The 22,519-nt window shown below is 39.7% G+C and overlaps 1 protein-coding gene across 22 annotated transcripts in view; it reads left to right on the top strand.

The window, feature by feature from the left end:
- THRB (thyroid hormone receptor beta) overlaps positions 1-22,519 on the top strand; it is a 170,615-nt gene that overhangs the window by 103,397 nt on the left and 44,699 nt on the right. For all 22 annotated transcript variants that reach the window (XM_085051112.1, XM_085051111.1, XM_085051101.1 and 19 more), the window contains one exon: positions 16,710-16,774. In XM_085051112.1, coding sequence (XP_084907238.1) covers positions 16,768-16,774 — 7 coding nt within the window. In that variant the 5' untranslated portion in view covers positions 16,710-16,767. The remainder of the gene's footprint in view (positions 1-16,709; positions 16,775-22,519) is intronic.

Here is a 22,519-nt window from a genome sequence, read left to right as displayed (position 1 = left end):
CAATTTAGGACAACAGGCTGCAGTACTCAAGTGCATCCCCACCTCGTCGTTACCCCCAAGCTGCCCTGGTTAACGTCATTTGCATCTGCTGTTACTACTTCTGCCGCTTCTTGACCTTCCTTTTTGCTGCCCTTGTACCTCTCTGCTCCACTTCATTCTCCACCCTAACAAACAACCCACCCTCAATTGCTTTTTTCCCACCTTCATCCTGTTTTTTCCACATCTATCTCAACCTTGGAGTCCAGGCTTCAGGTGGCAGGATGGAACCTGCTGGCCCTGTGCTCTGCCCTCCCCTTTCCCTGTCTGTGGCACTCAGCCATCTCTTGCCAAACTCCCCTTCACCCATCAGTGAAATCATTGAAACTTGTATAAAGAGTGCAGGAGTGACAGTTCCAGTAGACTTTATTGAGCCTGCTCAATAAAAATGAGTGCAAATGAAGAAGTACAGAATTTGGCCTGAGAAGCTCTCTTTTGTGTCCTAATCTCTTGCTAGAGGAACATGGTACAAAATAGCTGACATCAGTAGAAAGACTCCCTTGTCTTCATGGGCCTTGCAGCAGACCCTTATCTTTCCTCTTACTATCTTAATGCTAGCATGATGACTAATACAGACAGATATCCTAAAGCTGACAATGACATCTTAAATCTGTTGTGAAGGATCGAACAGAATACTTATTTCTACAGCTGAGCAGATTTTTCAATAATTATAACCCATTATCCAACAAAAAAAGTGTAAGGATGAATAAAATCAAAATGAAGAAATACTTGTAAAATGTAGCAAAAGGATGTATGATTGGAAAAAAAGATAGCTGGAAGAGAGACACATATTTTGTCTATAGCTCTTGACCACAATACCTGAGAAATAAAACCTAGCATGGTTATGAAATTCCAGCAAATTGATGTATTGTAGTGATGTCAGTTTGTTCAGGAGAGATGTCTGTGTTACTAAGGCATTTCTAATGATCCAATACTGTCAAATTCCAGCACTCAGGAACCATGAATCAGGTCATCACTGCCAACTCTGCTATTTCATTCCGAATTTTTAAGACTTTTTTTGCATTTTTTTGTCTGTATGTCATCAAGGACAGCATTTGATAGTCCACTGTAGCTTCTGTGCCAGTTCAGAAAATGCTGACAGTATGCCAGTCTCTCTTAGAGACCTACAAAGTCTCTCAGACCTACAAAGATTTTTAAAAAAATTAAAAATAAAAGCCTGGTTTAAAAACATACCTCATCCTGTTTCTTAAGTCTTTTTTCTTCTATAATTTGGATGATACCTCAAAGAAAATTCTATTTTTAAGTCATTATAAATAACTTCTTATGTAAGATTCTTCAACAACTTCACAGATACTAAAAAATAAGCCCTCTCTAGAAGCTAGTACATTTTGTGCTTCCCATATAAGCAAACTGCTTTGTCATTTAGACCAAAGTCTCTTAGTGGATGGCAGAGCATGAAAATAAATCTGGAAATCCTGTTCTGATAAAGTTTTCCCACAGTTGGTTGCAGATACCTTCCATGAACAGTACAATGTGTTCTCTTATCCTGACAGTATCTTTGGCCTTTTTCTAATTAATCTATCTGTTTTTCATAGTAGAGATACTCCGTTTTGAATTGAACAAAGTAACAGAAACCTCCATGTCATTTTTTTCCCCCAGAAATTTCACTATGATCTTTTGCAATCTCCGCATATTGTATCCTGGCACTAAACACTACCTCTGCTTATGGTTTGCATCATTAACTATCAGATTGGCTGCTCACTGTGTTTATAGGATACAACAAGAAATAGCCTGTTAAATCTGGCTGCTTGGTAAAACTGGTGTTAGTTGAATCATTGTGCTCCTGTGTTCCCACATCGTACAGAGAACAAAATCCCATAAAACTAATAAGCTGTAAAATAGAATTAAAGTCAATGGCAAAGAATATGCCCAAGTGTTGTAAATAAATTGAGAATAACTTTTCTAAAGTCTTAAAAGTGATTCCCTAAACATCGAGAGTAGACTAGAAATGTAAAACTGTTTTGAAGTAAAAAATGCGTGCCAAGCATATATGATATTAATAATAGCAGTTCTGATGGCTTATCTGTAGATCTTACTGGCATACTGTTGGAACTGAGGCAAATATTATCATCTCCACCTTATGGATGAGGAAGCTGGTTAACTGTAAGAATAAATTTTCAACACGGAACATGAGGCAGTGCTGACTCCAATTCCCGTTGCTACTCCCCAACTTTAATTATTTTTCTGCGAGCTTCGTTTGTTTCTCTTCATTATACAGAACTTGTTCTTTCAGCACAAGGTAATTTGGATAACATTAAATGTAGATTAGATCCATATATTAATACTTATGAAACTTATTAATTTAAAAATTGCTCTGATAGATTAGCTCCCTCCCATCACTAGATGGGAAAATGCCCACATCCTTAATTTAGATTGGTGTATTGCTTTTCACACTTAATATTTTACTGCTTGAGACACTATGAAAAGCAACAGGAAAAGAATGTCTCTGATGCTTTTTTTTAGCATGTTTCCAGATAAGGCTGGTGGGAAGTATGCAGAATATCACTTCTAAGATCATCTATTTTCTCTGTCCTCTTCAATATCCATGTGATGCTGCTGAGATAAATCATGGGAAGCCTCAGTATCAGCAATACAAGGATGATTTCTTGTTCTGCTTCTCCTGGTTGATGTGAGTGGCATAAAAACTGTCTCTGAGTGTCTGGCTAAAATCAAGCTGCATATTAGTAAAATAGAAATGGTGCTAAATGGAGGACTGAAATCTACTGAAAAAAGTAGTGATTTCCATCTTTTCTTATGTTCGGAACCCATTTTGCTTGTGCTTCTCCCTTGACTCTGTTTGGCTTCTTTATTCTCTGGGCAATCTTGCCTGAGTTAAGCAGAGAAAATTAATCTGGTAACTTGAGCTCAATAATCCTCATATTTGTGTCTTCTATCTCTTACCAGTGCAGTATGTTTACATAGAGCTTTAACCAGAAAACTCTTCAGTTCCTTGAAACTGTTTAGTGTGCTGCATCTCTGGGAGCACTCCGTGCTTTATCACTGTTTGTCCCCTGGGGCTCTATACCAGGTGGGATTCAGCATCTTCCTGCTAACCTTTGAAGTCATCTCTTCTGGGTGTCTTAAAGTATTCCTTGAATGGTGATAGTCCCTCTTTGCATCTGTGTTCTTTGATTGAGTATCTGTTTGTCAGGCAGCAGATGCACAGGAGCAGCAGAGAGAGATGGAGTCATCAGGGACAGGGCTTTGGCATTTGGCAGTGAAACACCTGTATCTGAGATCCTCAGGAATGAAATGCAGCATCCAGTTTTCCTGTTGCACAGTCACACAAGCAAGATGTAAAATTAGAACAGAAAGAGAGATTAATTGGAAAATTGGAAAGGAGGAGGGGGAGAGAATTATGTATTAAAAGAAAAGCTTGGCCCATCACACTAACTCAGGAGAGCAAAGAAACTCAGATAATTGATAACTTGGTGTTAGCTCAATCTTATAGCCATCATGAAACACTGTAGTACTGAGAATTTAATGAACTTAATAAAAGGGATGGATAAGATTTCTCCATGTGATGTTTGGTGTACTTCAGGCACTGGGAGGCTGCTGCTTCCATACTGACCTCCCTCTGTCCTTTCAAGACCCCTAATTTTGCTGCTTTGATAAATACAAGCCCTAAGTCCTAAATAGGGGTTGAATACAGGCAATAGTGAAACTGGAAAGATCTGAGCCATCTACTGACAAACCAGGGAAATCAAAAGAGCTTCAGGATCCAACTCACAGCTTGGGAAGAAGGTGGTGCTGAACAGGGCCTTAAAATTGAATTTCCCCTGCTCAATTTTCCCATGCTGTCCTTCCAGAGGCTTGGACTCCTTGTGTGTTTTCTCCAGCATGGACCTAGGCCTCTGTGCACCTACAAGCTGGCCACCCTCAAAGCTGTAATTTCTTTCAGTGGTTTGGCTTTCTCTGTCAGTCTAAGCTTCCGGAACACCTGCCCAAAGCCTCATCATCTCAGGACAGGTCAATATGGATCATTTTATGATGGGTCATACAATATTAAAGCATATTCAGAATCAGCTGTTAGAAACATCTTTCTGAGTCTCAATGCAGTTCCGTTGCTGCATCTTTGCATCTTTGCATTTTTACCTTTTATAAGCAAATGTAAGCTTTCTGGTTGCTTTCTCACTCTCCATACAGCAGATACATCTATTTGTGGAGCTTTCCATGTCTTCTCTCTGATAGGCTGTGCTGTCCCTGAAGGCCATCCGAAGGCCCCTTGTTAAAAATTTAAAATTCTCCGGTTCTCCTTTACATCATTCTGCAGCTCCTCCTGTTTCTCCTCTGCGCCCGTGAGCTGTGTCTCCCAGTGGAAGTGCTATCGCAGCGAATGCAGAGATGGGGTGTTCTGCTGGGGAATGGCACAAAGACTGGGGGGTGGCAAGGTGAGCTTCCCAGGCATGCTGCATGTGGAGGTGTGGAGCTGCTGAGATCAGCGAGGAAGGCGTCAGGGTGAATGCAGGAGTAGAAATTTGGCAGCAACAAAATGCTGCACCAGAATCTTCCAGACATGTCTTGGTAGCCTGTAGCTGAAGGTAAAATACATAGATGACATAGCAAGCTGAAGAGGTTAATTGCAGATTCTTCACTGGTCAGAAAGATTGTCTTTTGGAAGGGTTGTTTTATGTCTTATTCAGGTGTGCTCTGTAAACTCCTTTATTTATTCTATTTATTTATTCATTTTACTCCTAATTTCATACACTTACTTTCTTCTGGTAGGAGCATAAAATATTTATGGTAAATATTTAACATCTAGGCTGATCTTGGATTTTGGTGCTGTTAAATTTTCAGAACGGTTTGTGTGGGAAGTTCAGCTTGCTAAGTCTGTCAGCTTTCACGTGTGCAGTCTTTATTATTTATTTGACCCACTGTTACATTTAGGTAACTTAGCAATGATGTGGACTTGGGTTCTTGCTGGAAATTTTTTCTCATGTCACAGTAGTACTAGATTTATGACTTTACTTAGTGCTAAAGGGAAGATTGACCTTATCAATTCATATTGTCATTCTCCAGGACATAGAACTAACACTTTTTAGTGCCTTTCTTCAGTGTATAAGGATCTAAACACAAAAATGTTATCATGAATTGTGTTGTCTTTTGGGGATTTTTTTTCCACAGTGCAAGACTTGTAGTATTCAAAGACATTGCAGAAAACTTCAGAAATAATTTTGAAAATTAAAAAGTAATTTTGGTCCATAGATTCATAAATACCCTAGTTTATTACAAAAGACATCAACCCATCCTGTGTTCCTCTGGCATGCCATTTTATAAGGCAGGGTGAACCTCATCTCCCTCCCCTTGCCTCTGAGCAGCTGTGGTCTCCTGCCACTTGGTGCCAGCTGTGGTGCTCACCAGCCACCTCACCGGGATAATTCAACTCACTAACCCAGCACAACACTAACACAGCAAAAAGTGGGTATTTTCTGCAGGGTCAGCGAAGCGAGTCAGGTCATGCAAGGGGTAGAAGGGGGCTGTGCTACAGAGAACAAAATCTTTTATGTCTGTCCTCATTAAACATTATGTCTATCCTTAAAACCATCATCAGTTTTTATAGTGTTTTGCATGCAGATTTTCAAGTGGGTTGACTGTTAGCTGCGTTCTTAAAACTCCCTGTTGTCCCATGTGTTAGGTCTTCTTTATTCTCTTTATTTTAAAATTCAGCTGTTAATACATAGTTGTGTTGCATTTCAAAGAGTTCTGCTATACAGCAAAGTAAGCATTGTGTTGATGGGCATTTTCTAGAACTATTAGCATAATTATTCCTTTATTAAAAATTATTTCAAGCAAAAAATTAATGCCTGATGTGATCTACATGCTAGGAATAAAAAATGCCCTCCTGTATTTGCAGTAAACTTTCATCCATTAGAAATATGCCACTAGACATTAAAATCAAATCACCTAAGGAAAGTAGCTTAACTCCTCTTCAGCAACTTCAGCAGTTTTGCAGAGCCACCTGTAACTCGGAGTGGTTCAACAGCTCCCCACTCATGACCCCGTACAGCCATACCAGGAACTAAATAAACCCTACTTACTAGCAATTAAAGTGATTTAATTTAAAACACACTGACAGATGCATAATGGGTTAATTAGAAAATAAGTAATTAGCAAATAGGATGGAAAAGGTTAAAAGGTTGTAGACTTTCGTTGTTTGCTTGGGAGAGATAGCGAAATCCTCAGCGATTAAACTTTTTCTTTTAATTTCTGGGCTTAATTCTATTATTGTTAGTTGTAAATGAGGCAGGAAACAAGAAGAGAGGTCTGAAAAAATAAGAAGCAATCACGTTTTTATCAGGCATACTGAAAGGCCATTGTTAACACTTAGGCTATGTGATTTATTTCCAGTCTGTACACAAAAGCAGGCACACATTTATAAGGTTTGTACTTAATATCAGAATATGTACATCTTCTGAGAAGAAGTAGTTGTCCTCTCCTCTCTGCACTGGGGCCCCAGTGAGGTCAGGAAAAAGGGTATAAGAAGTAAAAGAGATTAGAACACAATTCTTGGGAAACTCTGCCTGCCTTAAAGATTAAATCAGTGAATTATTTAGTTGGGAATAGGCCGTAATGTGTTTACTCTCAAAAAGAAAAGTTAAAAAGGAATAGGACTTTAAATACGGTAACTTCTGAGCTGTAAAAATCATCAGCTGAAATCCAGTTAACTTCATGCAATGCTGGTTATACAGACACAGCCATTACAGAAAGTACAAGCAATTTTCTGTTTTAAAAAAAGTGAAATAAGAGCTCCTACTTCATTTTCACAAGTATTATTCCTTCTCTCCATGACTTCTGTCTGCCCAAAACCAGAAGCAAATGGGCATTTAGATAGTTTTAATACAGTCATTTTTTATGACCACTAGCTTACTGCCAGGTAACTTGAAACTCTTTATTTATTTATAATAATTATAAATGTATTTATATATCTATGAAACATGTGGTTTGTATTTTGAAATTTCAGAGGGGATGTTTGCAGAAAGCTTTCTCCAATTTAAGCCTAATTTTTACTGAAGTCATTGAATTTTTTCTTTTGAAAAATAAGCTTTTGGTTGAACCTCAGAAATAGCAATATTGAGTTTTCCATTTCAAAATATCAATTAAAACCAGGCACAAATTTTTCTTTTTAAATATAGCTGCTCTATAACCTAATTACGTGTCCACCAGTAACCATTAGCATAATTTGACCAAATTTAGGCCAAATTTCCCATAGCAGTCACATTCTTCCATCCTTCCTTGCTCTCTTTTGAGCATGGCTATCCTGTGGTCACTTCCTCATCACTTCACCAAGCCATAGTTTACTCTCAACAGATATATGTCAGTCCAGCCCCTTAATCATTTAACTTTATATGTTTGTCCTTCCCTTTCTATTACTCATACTTTTTTGTGTCTTTGGTGTGCTTTCACTCTGCCTTCAGGGATGTTTTCTGCTTTACTGCTTGACATAAGGCTGAACCTACATATCCAGAGATGCACTGTCCTCTGTTGGTGTGTGTCACACTGTCATCAACCGTCTGATGCCCATTTTCCTTGAGCCACATCTGCAGTGGCAGGCAAAGGCTCCAGGTCTGCCACTTTGACTTGAGGAATGGATCTTGCACAGATTTTAGCTAGTCTTTATTCACCCACCATAGTTTTTGCTGGCTAGGGATATAGATTTCAGAAAACAACTAACTTCTTTTTCCAGTCTGCTACTTTAATATTGTTGAAAATCAACTCCTTAAAAAATTTCCCCCTATTATAATTGAGCTTAAGCCATATATTTTGGGTCTGGAATCTGTGTTGAACATTTCAGAATTTCGTGGTTTGGCAATTCAGCTATCAGTTTTTAGGAAAAATAGCATCAAATCTGGAAACTCATCAAGTCCCACACAATAGACGAAACCCATGAGGCTAAATCTATAGCGGTGAAAGCATCTCTTGTTTTCTTTTCCAAGATTTTCTGTAAAGTTCTATATATTTGCACGCTGTAACTCAAAGCCTGTAATGCGGAAAACAATTTTTCATTTAGAATTTATTTTTTCATTTTAGAATTTATTTTTTCAACTGAGTGGTGACTTTCTGAAGCTCTGGTTAAGTAAAGCAGAAAGCCAAAAGCTGAATTAATTCTGCTGTTCATATCTGAATCCCTGAAAATAGCTCAAACAAATGCCAGTACCAATCTTTAGGGTAATACTTATCCCTATTCAGAGTGACATTTGTAGATTAGAACATACTCATTTCTGCTTCACTGATTTTTTAGGCACAGCATATATAAGATGCATGGACAAAATGCATTCGTGTTAACAAGATTCATCCAGGTACCTCCCCTCCTGACATTTAGAAAATATTCTTTTTCTTGATCTATTCCATCATAAGGGGGGCAATTCACCAGTTTCAAGGAAAGTCTTTGAAATTCATTATCCTTGGGATTATCTAACGTTAGTCAGTTGCAGAGTAGGGAGGTAAGTCAAGACAGCCTTCATCTAATACACATTTCTAAGTGAGTAATAAGAGAAATTAATATCGAAGATAAACTGTCCCTTGTTGAAATTTCAGGGAGAGATAATGTTTCCTGAGTCGGCAGAACAAAACAAACAAACAAGAAAAGTTTTATGTCAAAGCTGTTGTCTGCATGGAACACCCATATGCTGGAGAAGGAACACATAAGCCATGAAGTGTCTCAAAAGCCACTGAAATAATCAGTCATATTAGAGATCTTTTATATTACCCCCTTTGCTTTTCTATGATTCTCAGCCCTCCAGGATCCTTGCTCAACTGGATATTTATTCAAGTCGTTAGAGGTTTTTGTGAATTAAGGCTTGAATCTTTAATGATATAAGCATCACTTAAATCCCAGTTACAGATCAGCTACTCTTTGGCAAATCTGGCTAGCTTGCATAGTAACATTTCATGTTCAGAAAGTCACTCACAGGCAATAGAACCCTGGTTATCAAAATAGTGGCTAAACAGGGCTGTCTCCAGTTCTGTGCTCCTCTCATGCCCTCCTGTGTACACATGCAGTAGGCCAAAGCAAAGTGCCAGAGAGCTGACATTTCTGCTAGGGGATGAAGTAAAGCAAAGAGAAGGCTGCAGCCTGTTATGCTGACGGAGTGTTAAGCTGAATGTAAGTAGATTTCTTAGAGCCTTTGCATCTTAGGGGCAGTCAGCAGCTCCAGATCGTGGTAATAAGTTATTTGAGATACTCTGGAAATGAGATAACATTACTCATTTCTGTAAGTACAGGGCAAGAGAAGAATTACATATTCCATTTTCTGCTTGATGCCCAGGTGGTTTAAAGGTAATAATACAGTCTTCCTCTGTGTTCTTTCAATGATACTTACGAAACTGCCTTTCTGATCTGTTCAGGCTACTGGGAAATGAACAGACACGCTAAAACTTTGTTTCTTTTTGCCTATGAAGAAATGCATTATTATATTTTCCATTATCTAATAGAAAGATATATTTACCCCTATACAGTAAGCCATTAAGTTTTGATGAAGTCATAAAAACAACTTTTATCTTGCTTTTGTCTTGCATTACTTTGTTTTGCAGTGCTGGGTCTCTATTTTTTGTAACTATGTTCAAATTAACAGCTTTATCATTCAGCTTGTCCTGCAAACCATATGCCAGATCCAAAGCCTCACCACAATGAGACTAGAGGAAGAATTAGTTTTTCTGTCTAAATCAGTAGTGTTCATCCTGCAGATCTGCTTAAACACAAGCACTTTCAAAAACCTGTAAAACAGTGAAGTTATCATTATCTTTTATGAGACTTATTGTCTGCATGTAATAATTTTCTGGCTTTTGTGCTGCAAAAAATTCTGCTGATGCCTGCACAGAGCTGAGCTCGAGTTGAGTCTGTGTGAGGAAGATATTACACAGAACTACTGGACATTCCTATTAGAAAGCTCAATAGTTCTTTGCTTTTTTGTTCTTATGTTTCGGGATAGACTGCAAATGTTTATACAGATAATGCACTGTGGTTTTGATTTTAGGGTTTATTGCATGTTTTTCTGTCCTCATGAGTTGAGCTATACAAGCAATAAAAAGCATGAGTCAAAGCCCACTTCTGAGCTTGTGCCTACAAGCTAGTTCTTATGGGTGCTTTTCATTAAACATATCTGGAAAACTAGATAGATTTTTATTCCTCATACAATGAACAGTTGTTCGTTATGTTTTGCAAGGGAGGAAGTACTGCTGGCTCATTATAAATGTATCATGTACCATAAACCATTTTTTGCATAAGTACATTTTTCGCTGAATATATATTAGTACAAAATCCTCTGTATAACTTGCTCCCAAATACTAATTTTGCTTTGCTGTTAAATATTGAAATGTTAAATTTTGAAACAAATTTAGAAGTTCAGTTAGGCATCAATACAGCCTATGAGCTACCTTGTAATTTTTCCTGATGTGAAGTTGCTACTCTGGATTTTTCACAATAGATGAACTTAAAAATGAGAGCAGTTTTCACAGAGGGAGTTTGCAGAACAAAATGTTCAGATGATGCATCCCATAATTCATCACCCCCAAGCCAAGATAGCCCCCAAGAACAAAAAGAAGTTCCATAACTTCTAGAATGGCAGGGCATGAGGGGCTGATGTCCTAGGGTGCTCACTCTGGCTGTGATGGAGCTTTCCCCCTGCACCTGGATCCAAAACCTACACGCTCTGCTCTCCTGCTCAGTGTGCCCTCGCCAGCTCCCTGCTGTGTCCCAGGACCTGGGCACACTCCCCCCGTCCCCGGGTCTGCCAGCAGCCCGCCCCTCTTCCCGGCACAAGGCTCCTCTCCCTGGAGGCAGCCCAGCTCCCGGCAAGTGTTGTGTAAGAGTGTTGTGTAAGAGTGCCAGGGATAAGCCAGAGACATCGGGAGTTGCAGGTTGGGTTACAGGAGGGACTTGTGCAAATGAGACAGGTTGCCCCATGGCCCTTCCTCTGGCTTTCAAAAGGGAATGTCAAGGAGTGGTCCAGCAAGGAGCCGGGCAGCTTGTAAGTGCTGCTGAAAGGTGCAAAATCCCTTTTCCCACCTGTTCCTGCCTTGAGAAGAGACAGGAGGCAGCAGTACTTGTCCACCCTGTGCAGCTGCTTGATGAGTGGGAAGAGAAGCCTGAGGGCTGCCAGAAGGTGTGTGGTTCATGGTATGGACAGGAACCGGGATTCAAACCACAAAATTACCCTGGCCCTGGCCTAGAGGAGGCTGGCAGCCACCATTTAAATCTGAAGCATCAGAATACAGTCAAAAACACTTTCACCCCCTGGGCAGCAAACTGCTTTTATATAGCCATTGGTTAGTATAATGCATTCATGTGAAGGAGGAGGCACTTGGTGAGAGTGGGAAAACACCTAACTACATTGATTAATGCTAATTGGTTAATCACCTTTCGTTATGGAAAAAGTAAAGACATGCAGTAACTTGCAATATGGCTGGACAGTGTTTCTGTATTGGAGACCAAAGCCTGAGAATTAATTCCAAATATGATCTATTCAGGTCAGGGGAGCTGAAGATTCCAAAGATGTCTTTTTTTTTAATTTATTTTGGGGCAGTATAAGAATATTCTTTTCCTAGTGCAGGGCTGTAGATTTGAAACACAACTCAGTATCAGGATGGGGTAAGCATTTTGCTGCTTTCATTTGAGGTATCCAATATGATCATGAAAATTACCTTGTTTAAAAAAAACAAAAAGGGTAAAACTTCAGTGTTGGAGAAGGAGCACAGTGCCCAGTCTGCTGCCTCAGCTCTCTAGCAGGGAGGTCATGCGGGATGTGAGATAGCAGCCTCCGAATTAGTGCTGCATGCTCAGGGACTGTGACTCAGAGCCATAAGACCTTGGGTAGCTCTTTTGTGGGCAAGTAAGTGCTCAACACACAAAAGATAATCTAACAAAGCCTGTTCCCTGTGACGTTAGCAAAGCTTAACCATAAAAATTATGTCACTTCTGGCAAGAAAGAAACTTACTCTGCAGTGCCCATAAAGACCCCCAGACATTACTGGCCTGATGTAGTGGAGCCTTGTCTGTGACTCATCCACATCCTTCCCTTTTGTTCCCGTTCATGTACTTCTTAGCTGTAGACTCTTAAAAAGAAACTGATTTCCTCCAACATCTTACACAACTGTGCCTTCAAGAGGAGCTGGCTATAATTAATGTAGACACCATTCAGTATTCTTGCTCATGTGAAGTAGAAGCTGTGTTGTGTCTTCAGAAGACTGCCAAGGTTTTGGGTGCCTGAATGGATAAATAGTTCTGTATTTCCACAATGTTTCCATCTATGGGCCGCATTCCTTGGAAAGAAAAATAGGAAATTACTTCTGGCATATAAAATGTGGTATAAAGTCATCCTTTAGAAAAGATCCCAGGACATTTGGGAAGATTGTTAAATTCATAAAGGTTTCAATTGTTGTTATGGTTTTAATGATTATTTATTATTATTTTAATTAATGGTTTAAATAGTCATCATAATGATGATTAAAATCATCATCACAAAGCAGGTATTACAAATGGGCTCAGTCGCTGTGTATCTTTTGGCGGTTGCTAAATTGACCTAGAGGAGATGCCAGATGGGCGAGATGCTGTATAGTCACAGAAACATCAAGACCTGCTCCAAGAAACTTCATCTCTAAGCAGGTATGAGGAGAAAAAGAGGATGCACACTCTCCATTTTAAACTGTGGCACACAAAAAGACTGCCAAAGCCAGATATGTTGGTGTAATGCTTTAAACAAAAGACCAGCTTTTCTTACAGTCATTTCGTAATTAGTTTTTTTGCACAAGTGACAGCTGCTTTGATGCCAAGTCCTAGTCTCATCAGGAAAATGGCAAAACTCCCAGGATAACTAGAATTTTTCTCTTTATACAGAATTTATTGAAGAACATTGTATTTATCTTTTTTTTGTCCTCCCTTTTAATAGATTGGTGCAAAACCAATAATTTTAGGTTTAGCAAGTAATTATTTACAGGAGGGGCAGAATTTTTGTTTAAAACACTCAATTGTTTACTTCAAGTACACTTGTGTGTCACTGAGTCACCAAACCACAATTAAATTCTGGGAAATGGCTTATTGTTGAAGTTTATGACATCCCATGACATGGTGGGATGGGTCAGAGTCTGATTTTAATTGGAGGCCTGATCTAAATTTGTATTCTCTCAAATCTGGATTGACAAATTGTAAAGGATTTTGAACTTCCACAAGATGTCAGTAGCTAAAGGAAAGACCTTGTGCTGTCGGCTCTGGTTGTGTGGTTTGTACATGGCAAATATCAAGCAGAGTATTTGCTCTTCCTTTAGAAGAATAAAGTGATTCCCTCTTTTCCAGGAGCCCAGATAAGTCTTGGGTGGCTTGTCTGGGAGAAAAGACAAGGAGGTATAAACACATTGTCACATGTATGCTGGACAATATTTTACCAGTTCATAATCTTGTTTGGGCTGGAAGGGACTTTTGCAGATCATCCAGTCCAACCGCCCTGCCAAGGCAGGGTCACCTCGAGCAGGTGAAAGGTGACACAGGAATGCACCCAGGTGCATTTTTAATGTCTCCAGAGAAGGAGACTCTGTGACTTCCCAGGGTAGCCTGTTCCAGTGCTCTGCGTCCCTCATGTAAATAAGTTCTCCCTCATGTTGAGGTTCCTGCTGTAAAACTTTAAGCAGGTTTTGCGTTGTGCTTGCTTTGCAAATAGAATGAACATTATATCCTGAAATCAGTAATTTCATTTAAATATAATATACTATAGGGAGAAATAATTTCATGTGATTAGGAAATTAGAAAGGACAAAATAAGTTGGTACATATTTTTTTTTCTTTTTCCTCTCTGGTGACCAGTGAGGGGACCCAAGGGCATGGCATGAAGAGATTTAGGTTTGATATAAGGAAAACATTCTTCACTCAGAGGGTGGTCAGACACTGGAACCGTCTGCCCAGGGAACTGGTCACAGTCCCAAGCCTGGTAGAGCTCCAGGAGCCTGAAGCAATGCCCTCAGGCCCATGCTATCCTCTGCAGAATCACAGAATCATACAATCAACTGAATTGGAAGGGACCCTGTCAGGATCGCATTCCAGGGGTTGGCCTGTGCAGGGCCAGCACCTGGACTTTGATAATCCTTGTGGGTCTCTTCCAGCTCAGGATGTTCTATGATTATGGGTTTGTTTGTGTTTTTTCCTATTTCTTTTTTCTTCTTTTTTTTATTTGGGAGAAGGGGCGTATGCGTGTTTGCGTTTTGGGGGGGGGGGTTGTGCGTTGCTGTTTGCTGGGGGGTGTTTTTTGATCTTCGGATCTGGGTTTTTTCTTAATCATGATCAATTCCGACTTCTGGAGTAGCAATAATTTTCTTTAAAGATACACGCAGACATGCCCTATTAAGGCCAGGAGGCGCGGAGCGCTGGGAAAGCTCGGGAATAGCGCTTCGGGCTGCGCCCAGGGCGGCTCCGCCAGGGGGCACTGCCGCGCCGCGCCACGGGCGGGTTCTGCCTCGGCGGGGCGGGCAGGCCGCGCCTGCTCCCGGCGCCGCTTCACTGCAGCTCTTCCCTTCCCTGCGGCTCTTCCCCGCTTCCCTGCGGTCCTTCCCTGCGGCTGGCCCTCGGTGGGCGCGGGGCACGGCAATGCCTCCCACCCCGAGTGGAGTAGCGGGGCGCGGAGCGGCGCCCCGGGCGAAGGACGTCCCGCCCACGGCGCGTGTGGCTGAGCGGAGCCGCAGGTGTGGGAGCGTGAGGTGAAGCGGCGGGGCCGCGTCCCAGATGCATTAATTAGCCGGCACTGCGGCTCACCTGCTGCCTCTCGTTCTGACCCCTGCCTAAACACAGCAGATGCGCTCCATGTTCAGCCTGCTGCTCGGGGAGGATATTTATTTCAAGGGAAAGGCTCCCTGGGTGAGGAGACGGTGGCCAGGAGGAAATACAGGCAGGGCTGTGGCACTGAATGGATGGAGAGAAATAAAGTCCATAAGTTTGTTAATAAAGACAGTTTCTTACCATAAAATGATTATCAGGACAATTCAAGAGAGGTTCTACTTCCTCTCTTAAATGTCACTTCCACACCAATATTAAAAGACAGGTGTTTTCTGATCATAGAATCAGCAAGGTTGGAAGAGGCCTCTAAGATCATCCAGTCCAGCCATCAGCCCAGAAGTAACACTGTAACCCCTGAACCACTAAACACTCAGGGCCAGCTCCAGATGCCTCATCACCTGCAGGCACGGTGGCTCCACAACCTCCCTGGGCAACATATTCCCAATGCCTGACCACCCTAACAGTGAAATATTTTTTCTCCTATCTAATCTGAGTCTCTTCTGCCTCAGCTGAGGGCCGATTCTTGTGGTTCTCTTATTGCAGCCATGGTAGAAGAGACTGAACTCCCCCTCAATACAGCCTCCTTTCAGGGAGTTGTAGAGAGGGATGAGGTCCCCACTGAGCCTCCTCTTCTTGAGACTGAACAAACCCTCGGCGCTTCCTCATGGGACATGTTTTCTACACATTTCACAACCCATGTTGCTCTTCTCTGGACCAGCTCCAGTGCCTCAATGTTCTTTTTAAAGTGAGAGTCCCAAAACTGAACACAGTACTTGAGGTGTTGGCTCACCAGTGCTGAGTGCAGGGGGATGTTCCAGAGTACGTGACTTTGTTCTCAAGCTAGTTTTCCATAGGCATTAGTGGGGTCACTTGTAGGCCCAGGATATCTTACTTAAAAATTCTAATGAGATCTTGTCTCTATTCTGGAGTAATGCCTTTAGGATTGTCTCTGCTCAGGTTGGATTGTTGGTGCTTAAACTAGGGAGTGAGCTGGGATCATCCAGCTGGGCACTGTGTTTTGGGCAGGGATGGCTGAACAAGGGTATGCTGTCTATGATGCCTCTGTGTGAAAAACGTGAGGGCTGGTATAAATACACTGCTGAAGGATGATGTTGTAACTGGTATCCATGACTTTCTCTCCTGGCACTAAAGTAACTTGCAGGGCTTCGATCTTTACTAGCAAACAGAAAAAGAGTACAGTTAGTATGTCAGTGTGTCTGTATAGGCATATGAAAGGGGGACAGAATCTAAATATTAAAACTAAGACATTAAAATGCCACATTCCATTCTTCACAGCTGCAGATGCCTTGTTAATAAAATAGGTGTCATTGTTCAAAAGTTAAGTATTAAGTACACATTAATTGGTTTTCTACCAAATTAGTACATTTGGTATTTACATCTCAGAACTTTTTAAAAGTCAATAGACTTTTGGGTTTCAAACTACTGAGGAAGAGTCAGTATAACTGTAACAGAGAATTTGTAATTCCTTTGAATCCTCTGTTCTGACTGAACCTGAGAGTAATGGACATATATCGTTAGAAACTGTAAAGTAGAAACCAGTTAGCTCCTAAAGTTGCATATTAGACGTAGAGGAACTTCTGAAAAAAAAAAAAATGGAAAGTGTTCCATGAAGTGGGCAGAAGCATTGTTTTTTTCTGCATCAGTAGGCACAAGCTTTTAGATCCACAACTCCTCCAGTCCACCATGCTTTGGATCTGATTTACATTTGTTACCTCATGCAGCTAAGCAAGGTGCTTTGAATTTAATGTGTTAAGCCATCAGATACGGGCCATGCTATTCAAGTTCCAGAATGTTCCATATTGCTTAAATGTTAATGGTAATCTGCAGATGTGCATTTGTGAACATATTACATGGGATTTTTTCCTTTTTTTTGGCAGGTGACATTGGTGACAGAAGAAGGACAAGAATGATTACATATCCATAACTCCCAGCAGTATGTCAGGTAATCATATTTCATAACATCTGTGCAATATTTCTTGCCTTTCTGGAGTGATTACTGCTAAATATTTACTAAAAACCCCAAAAATTTCTTTAACATTTTCTTAATGCATTGGTGCTGGGAATGGAAATCTTTCCTCTAACCAGGGCATGGAGATGTGGGAAACATAGTAATCTTCCCCAACATTTTTGAAACGTTCATCTTCCTTGGTTTGCCTTCCAGAACCTAGTTGTGTTTTGTTCTAAATGCACATTCCAACTTCAGCATTCCTCCTGAAGCTGCCAGCAGAGGCACAGTTTCTGTAGAGTGTGCGGGCCTAAGTTATTTTGTACATATCCCATATGGACATATCCCCTGAGCTTCAAAGCGAGACAGTCAAACTTATTTTACATAGATTGCCAAGTACACTTCAGAGAATTATTGACTAGGTCTGCAGGTGGGCTGAAGATCCAGAGTTGACATGACTATTAACCATTTTAAGCCTGCTTAACCCTCTTATCCCTGCCAGTTGCAAAGCATCTGAAGGCTACACATAAATTAGCCACGTCAAAGCCCCCGTGTAACTAATCCAGAACAAGGTGTCTAGAAAGATGTGCTTATTATGTGGAGACCATATAGAAGGTCAGAGAATTTCAGGCTTCCAGAATTTGTTTAAGTATTTGTTGATTTGCATGAGAAAATGTTCTACTAATACTGTTTGTCGGTGTGTATTTCAAGAGCCAAATGCATAAATGGGACCTTTGAAAAACCTGTTTGCAAAATGCAGTGTGTGCTACATAGGAAAAATCATTACTAACAAGACTGTATTCCTGGTGTTCTGCTCAAGGAACAGTTTATTTTTACTGACTGTGGAGATCAAATATCCTTTCGTTTTCTCTAGAAGGCTCCCATCCATTTGTATTGGCCAGCAAGGGGCAACAGCTGCATTCACCAACACAGATGGTCTTCTGACTAGATTTCTAGATAAGAGGTAGAGGGTAAAATTCATGGGAAGAAACAGTATTATTTAAATACATGCTTTCCTAGTAAAATATATTATTTAATAACAGGAAAAGTGTGTCTCTTTATAGTTTCTTTGCTGTCCAATGAAGCAGAGATGAATATAAGAAGGAAGCAGAGGGCATTGAGGCATTTTGTGGAATGAAGTGGAATACTGATCCTTGGTTGGTGTGTCAGGCTCTGACTGAGCATCACTGCCACATGAGGATCAGGAAAGAGTTAGTATCCTTAGGTTGCATTGGTAGGCCCTGCTAGGGTGGTTTTGCATTGTCCTGGAGGCATTCTAGGCAGGGAGATTTCATGTGGCAAATATCTGTTTTGGAAGAATTTAAAGCATTGGCATGTGACTTGGTCTCTTCCAGCTCTCTGTTGTGCTCTCCCCTGCCTCATGTTTAAACTGTGTTTTATGGTGTTTTACTACAGGGCTTGACGTTGCTGTGGTTTTGGAGGGAGCAGTTAATAGCTCCTGCTGTGTGATGGCAAGAGATGAGGAAGGAAACGCGGTGTACCCACTTATCCTCGCCTTATCTGTTGGGTCTGTGGCTTCCTGTGGAGGGTGGTTTTATGGAGATTTTCCACTAGCACTCTAACCAGTCCTGTCTTCCTGGATTTGCCCCTTGCAGGGCAACTCTGCTAAGCTCAGTGAAACACAAAGCCTAATTGGAAGGACCTACATTCTCTGCATTTCTTTTGACAGAAGTGGGTAGAACAAATATGTGCAAAGAAAATAATCATCAAGCAAAAAAAAAAAAAAAGTTGAAATGGAGATGACTGTTAGTACAGCTGTAAATGTCCAGCACTTTTCATTATGAGCAGTTCATATTTTCTGTTTCTGATTATAGGAATAACATTCCCTATGTGAGTGTAAATGTGAAAAGAAGCATGGATGAAATGGAAGTCTTTCAAACTGTATGAAAACTTCATAAATACCACCATCCAGAGCCAGACAAGAGTCCTTTTCTAATGAACGGAAAAGGAAGTTAAGATTCTGCTACTGAGTCACTGGAATATGGGAGCAGAATCTAATATGAAACCAAACCAGTTGGCTAAAATAACAGGCTGTATTATTCTGTATTTCTGATAGATAATTCCTCTCCCCATATGTTGTGTTTCTACTGCAGTATATATTTTCCTCTTGTAGGCACTGCCTGAAAGCCTTCAGGTTCTAGTGCAAACTAAAGAAGTTTTTCTGACAGGAGATTGTAGTGTTTGGCCTTGACAGTATAGCTAGGCTTTAGTACATTTGCAGTTTCCATAAGAAAAATATTTTGAATAATTTGACATCTCATCTTTAAAAACACGTACTGGTGTGATTATTTTACATGCTTATCGGTTTTAATAGAAAGAGTTTTAATAGAGAGAGTTCTAGTTTGCCAAAATTATTTTGGGAATTTCAAAGTTATGGGTATCATGGAAGGATTTCAGAAATATGCAAGCCCTTACTTAGAAGTGAATAAAATTAAAAATAAAAAGCAGAGTGAATGTAAGAGGTAAAATATTTGCATGCAAAAAGTTAGAGTGAAACACAAATATTGAATTAATGAAGTCCGAGTTACTCTTCCTTTTTCTTAGAATGCAGTCAGAGTTCACTCAGCAATACAGATGGAGTTAATGAACACCTAATATTGAGTACTTCATGTCATAAGAAGCAGACAAGTGAAAAGCTGGACCTACAGGTTTTGTAGACACAGTGTTTTTCAGTTTGCTTTTGCAACTCTGCCAGTTCTAGGTGTCAAGACTTGTCTAACCAGTTTTATTTATACCTAGCACAGGTGATGACCAAACACTGAGATAAAGAGATGCTTCAGGAGAGGGAGAGGTGGACATAATGTCTGAGTACTATGTCTGAGACAGATGTATTCTGTTCTCATTAACTGAAGCTTGGTAGTTTGGAAGTTTTCAGCTTGAAGTTTTCAGATGAGCCATCACTCACTTAAATGTAACAAAGAAAATCTGAAAGTTTAGCTTTTCTGTTTTGAAACATTGTTTTTATTAAACGTCGGTTGCCTTTTATAGAATCACAAAATGGCTTAGGTTGGAAAGGACCTTTAAAAGTCGTCTTGTCCAACCCCCCTGCAATGAGCAGGGACGTCGTCACTAGATCAGGTTTCTCAGATGCCCATCCAACCTGATTGTGAATGTTACCAGGGATGGGGTGCCCCTTCTCTGGGCAACCTGTTGCTATGTTTTAACACCCTCATTGTAAAAACCTTCTTCCTTATGTCTAATCAGAATAGATTATATCTATTCTTTCTTATATCTAATCTAAGTAGACCCTCTTTCAGTTTAAAACAATTATTCCTTGTCCTATTGCAACAGGCTAAAAAGTTTGTCCCCATCTTTCTTATAGGCCCTCTTTAGGTACTAAAAAGCCACAATAAAATCTCTCCAGAGCTTTCCCTTCTCAAGGCTGAGCAGTTTCAACTTTTTCAAGCTTTCCTCGTAAGAGAGGTGTTTGATTCCTGTGATCATCTTGATGGCTCTCCTCTGGACTCACAGGTCCGCGTCCTTCCTGTTCTGAGGACCCCAGAGCTGGATGCAGTGCTCCAGGTGGGGTCTCATGAGAGGGAAGTAGAGGGACAGAATCTCCTTCCTTGCTTTGGTGGCTACACTGCTCTGGATGCAGCCCATGATATGACTGGTTTTCTGGGCTGCAACAGTGTTCAGCAGCAGTTTTACAGCTGACACCAACAATTGCTGCCCACAGAGTAATATCTGAGAAAAAAAAATGTTATCAGCATTATAAAATTAGTATTATCTTAGCAATAACAGCAAGTCTTTCTTATGCATACATTTGCACAACAGAATAGTAAAAAGGGTGGAAAGTATTATTTTCTTATTGAGAAAATAGTACTTTCAAATAAATATGTAACATAATTTAAAAAGTTCTTTCTATTTTAACACTGTAATGAAGCTTCTGGTTTAGCATCACTATTCACTGGAAATAGCTATCACTGAAGGCTTCCTTCTGTACAAAGCTTCCTTCTGTACATTTGCTCCCAAAATGCAGGACAAACTCTGAGACATATCTTCATATTACTTTATTTACTATAGTGAGAACTGAAGAAGAAATTCAAGAATGGGCTCTAAGACCTAGAAAATAATTATTGTAGAATACAGTAAATCTCATTATTTTTACCTTCATGGCTGAAGAAGAGAGAATGTAAAGGGTGTAATAGTAGTTACAGTGAAAACTGCATCAGTTCTCTCACTGATTTCAGTAATGCCATGGTTTTACTCTGCCTTTATTTGGGAGTTTCATAATCAAATCAGTCATTGTGCTTCTACTCTCAAATATCCACACTGTTCTATTTGGAAATGACATAAAGTTAGATCAAGATAGGAATTATAATAAAATTAAGTGCTTACGTTGGGGAATATAATTTAAATGTCATAAATGCATATTTTCAGTAAGTAGAATTTAATATGCAACATTTCTTGAAACAGGTCCCTCATTTGGAGAAGAAAATTAATGAGCTTTCGTGCAACAAATCCATTTGAAAACCAGTGTCTCCAAGGGTGTTGCACGTAGTTTCCAAGAACTGGGAAAAGTAATAGAATAGGAAAGGTACCACATTTTCTTCATGAGTCTTTTCACTGTAATGCTCATTACCCTGTAAAGTTGACATTAATTCAGATGGAGAACAGTTTATTGCTTAACATCATCTGAGAAATTATTTCTCCCAAATTTCTATAATGATTTTCCTAGGATAATTTAATTTGACACGCATCACTGTCTGACACTTCTTTGCCTGCCAGACCATGATAAAATCCAACTAACTTGAGTGTATTATTTCTTTTAAGTAATGGACTTTTTAAGAGGACAGTAAATACTTTAATATAAGGTTTTCTTATGCCAGGATTCAGCAGCTTTGTAATGAGCTTTTGGGGATTTTCAAAAGGTTAACAAGATTTATATTGTGGGATGTTTTTGCATGAAGCTATGAATCACTCCATGATGGCTCTTATTACTTAGAAGCGTATTTCTGAATATGTAGTTAAAAATATCACACTTGTTAAGTTCTAGGTTACAGACATTCTGGTTTAATTTTACCTTTTTTTCTGGTTCAAAATTTAATGGTTTTAAAAGAGCTTTTAAAAAGTACTATGTAAACACAAAAGCCAATTAGTCTGTGAAACATTTTGTAATGTTTCAAATTTTATGCAATCATTTAATATGTTGGTGTTTTCTTTCCAACTTAAGAATATCTGCTGTTTTTTTCCAGAAAAGATCACACCAAAAGAAAAAGGGGGATCTTGTTAGATTTCACAAAGAACAGACAAAACAAACTTTTCCTTTTTTTTAGTTTTGTAGCAATTTCTAGTCATTTTAAGTACATTTCATTATATTATTGCCGATATGTTTTTCCTTTTCTTTTTTTGTTTTTAATAACCTATCAGTGTATTTTGTCTCTTGTGATAGTAATTTTATTTAAACCAGAGCTGTTTCGTTTGTTAACTCATCTTTCTGAAATTTATTTATGATGGGAGCAGACTGTAGTGTTTGAAATTTTGAGTATAATTCTGTGTAGCTGTGTTTCACTACTAGCATCAGGTTAGGAGGACTGCACAGTGTTGTCAGTATAAAATGTACTTGTTCATTTTGCAGGCAAGAAGCTTTTAAAGTAGTTATTTTAAGGACTAAAATGTCCTTCTGTTTTTTCTAAATCTTCTCCACTAGCCTATAAAATAAAACACTTTGCTGTGCTTGCCACAGGAGTTGCACCCTGCCATTTTATAATCTTCAAA

This window comes from Lichenostomus cassidix, chromosome 2 (genome assembly GCF_008360975.1).
Source record: "Lichenostomus cassidix isolate B80296 chromosome 2, HeHo_3.0, whole genome shotgun sequence".
In the NCBI taxonomy this organism is placed as follows: Eukaryota; Metazoa; Chordata; class Aves; order Passeriformes; family Meliphagidae; genus Lichenostomus; species Lichenostomus cassidix.
This window is presented reverse-complemented; position numbering and strand designations above follow the sequence as displayed.